The sequence below is a fragment of the Nematolebias whitei genome, chromosome 3 (genome assembly GCF_014905685.2).
Source record: "Nematolebias whitei isolate Nwh7 chromosome 3, NemWhi1, whole genome shotgun sequence".
In the NCBI taxonomy this organism is placed as follows: Eukaryota; Metazoa; Chordata; class Actinopteri; order Cyprinodontiformes; family Rivulidae; genus Nematolebias; species Nematolebias whitei.
This window is the reverse complement of record NC_056500.1, coordinates 1,881,036-1,882,153: the sequence shown is the minus strand read 5'-3', so window position 1 is coordinate 1,882,153 and position 1,118 is coordinate 1,881,036. Positions and strand designations below refer to the sequence as shown.

At 46.9% G+C, this 1,118-nt stretch overlaps 2 protein-coding genes across 2 annotated transcripts in view; one reads left to right on the top strand and one right to left on the bottom strand.

Annotated features, from left to right (window-relative positions):
* The window catches only part of LOC119430449 (essential MCU regulator, mitochondrial-like), a 2,446-nt gene extending 1,997 nt beyond the window's left edge, over positions 1-449 (top strand). Inside the window, exon 3 of the mRNA XM_037697857.1 lies at positions 294-449. The gene's annotated coding sequence lies outside the window, so the exon portion shown is untranslated. The remainder of the gene's footprint in view (positions 1-293) is intronic.
* Positions 450-510: 61 nt separating this feature from the next.
* The window catches only part of LOC119430359 (TRIO and F-actin-binding protein), a 3,402-nt gene continuing 2,794 nt past the window's right edge, over positions 511-1,118 (bottom strand). Inside the window, exons 7-8 of the mRNA XM_037697764.1 lie at positions 838-924; positions 511-751 (exon numbers count right to left, since the gene is read on the bottom strand). Coding sequence (XP_037553692.1) covers positions 605-751; positions 838-924 — 234 coding nt within the window. The 3' untranslated portion in view covers positions 511-604. The remainder of the gene's footprint in view (positions 752-837; positions 925-1,118) is intronic.

The window sequence follows — 1,118 nt, the reverse complement described above, 5'->3', positions numbered from 1 at the left end:
CTGTTGTTCTGTTTATTATAACTGTTGTTCTGTTTATTATAACTGTTATATTTACGGGGCCTCAGACTGGCTGCCCTGTCTGTCAATCAAGAGACTCGTTTCATAGATGATGCTCGGCTGACGTCTGGTTTCAATGCATCTACCCAGAATCCTTTAAGGTCCACTGGTAGCTCCCCATCGATGTACTGGGCACCCTGCTGTAGGACAACGTGCCTCTGCACATGCTCAGTGTTTTACATGAGACCTGCGTGTGTTCAAGGTTTGTTACATTTTGTTAATCTTTGTGTCCACAGGGCGCTTTGCATCAGCGACAGATTACCAGCTGGCACTTCGACGGACGGGGAACTCTGACTTCCAGAAGACATCCTTTACATCCACCCATGGTCTCTGATCTTTCTCCTGTTTGTGAGAAACGTCGTGTTGTGATGCTGGCAGAACCAGCCTTCACTCTTGTTTGCATGTTGTGTGTGAGCGTCAATAAACAGGTGTTTACACGTGGAAACCTCATGCTGCTCTTTATTTCTTTACCAGTCAACAGTGTAGTGTTGACCTTCTGGGTGGAGTTCATGTTTTCTATCTGCAGGCAGCCTTCAGGTGCCGTCGTTCAGGTTTGTCTCGCTCCCTCCTGCAGCGCGGCGTCCACCAGCCGCAGATGCTCGTTAAGGGAGTTCATCTCCAGCTGGCTCCGCCCCCTCGCATCACTCAGCTTCATGGAGGCCTCCTTGTAAAGCGTGTAGGCCGCCTCCTTCTCCTGGATCCAAGACAAACGTGATATTTTACACACGTGTCCAAACGTTTGAACTATTTGATTAATTGAACGATGCATGAGAGGATGACCTCGGTAAGAGACTGCACTTCACTTTGTAGGCAGCTGATTTCTGTTTTAAGGTGCTGCACCTCGTGTTCCTTTGCTCTCACCAGCGTCTGAAAGAAACACAGTTTGAGCTGTTTCCTCTGTGTTCTAGCTCCATGTCCAAAGTTTCACTCTAGTTTCACTCTAGTTTCACTCTAGTTTGACAGTTTGACTCTAGTAATTTGACTGTAGTGTGACTCTAGTTTCACTCTAGTTTCACTCTAGTTTGACAGTTTCACTCTAGTAATTTGACTCTAGTGTGACT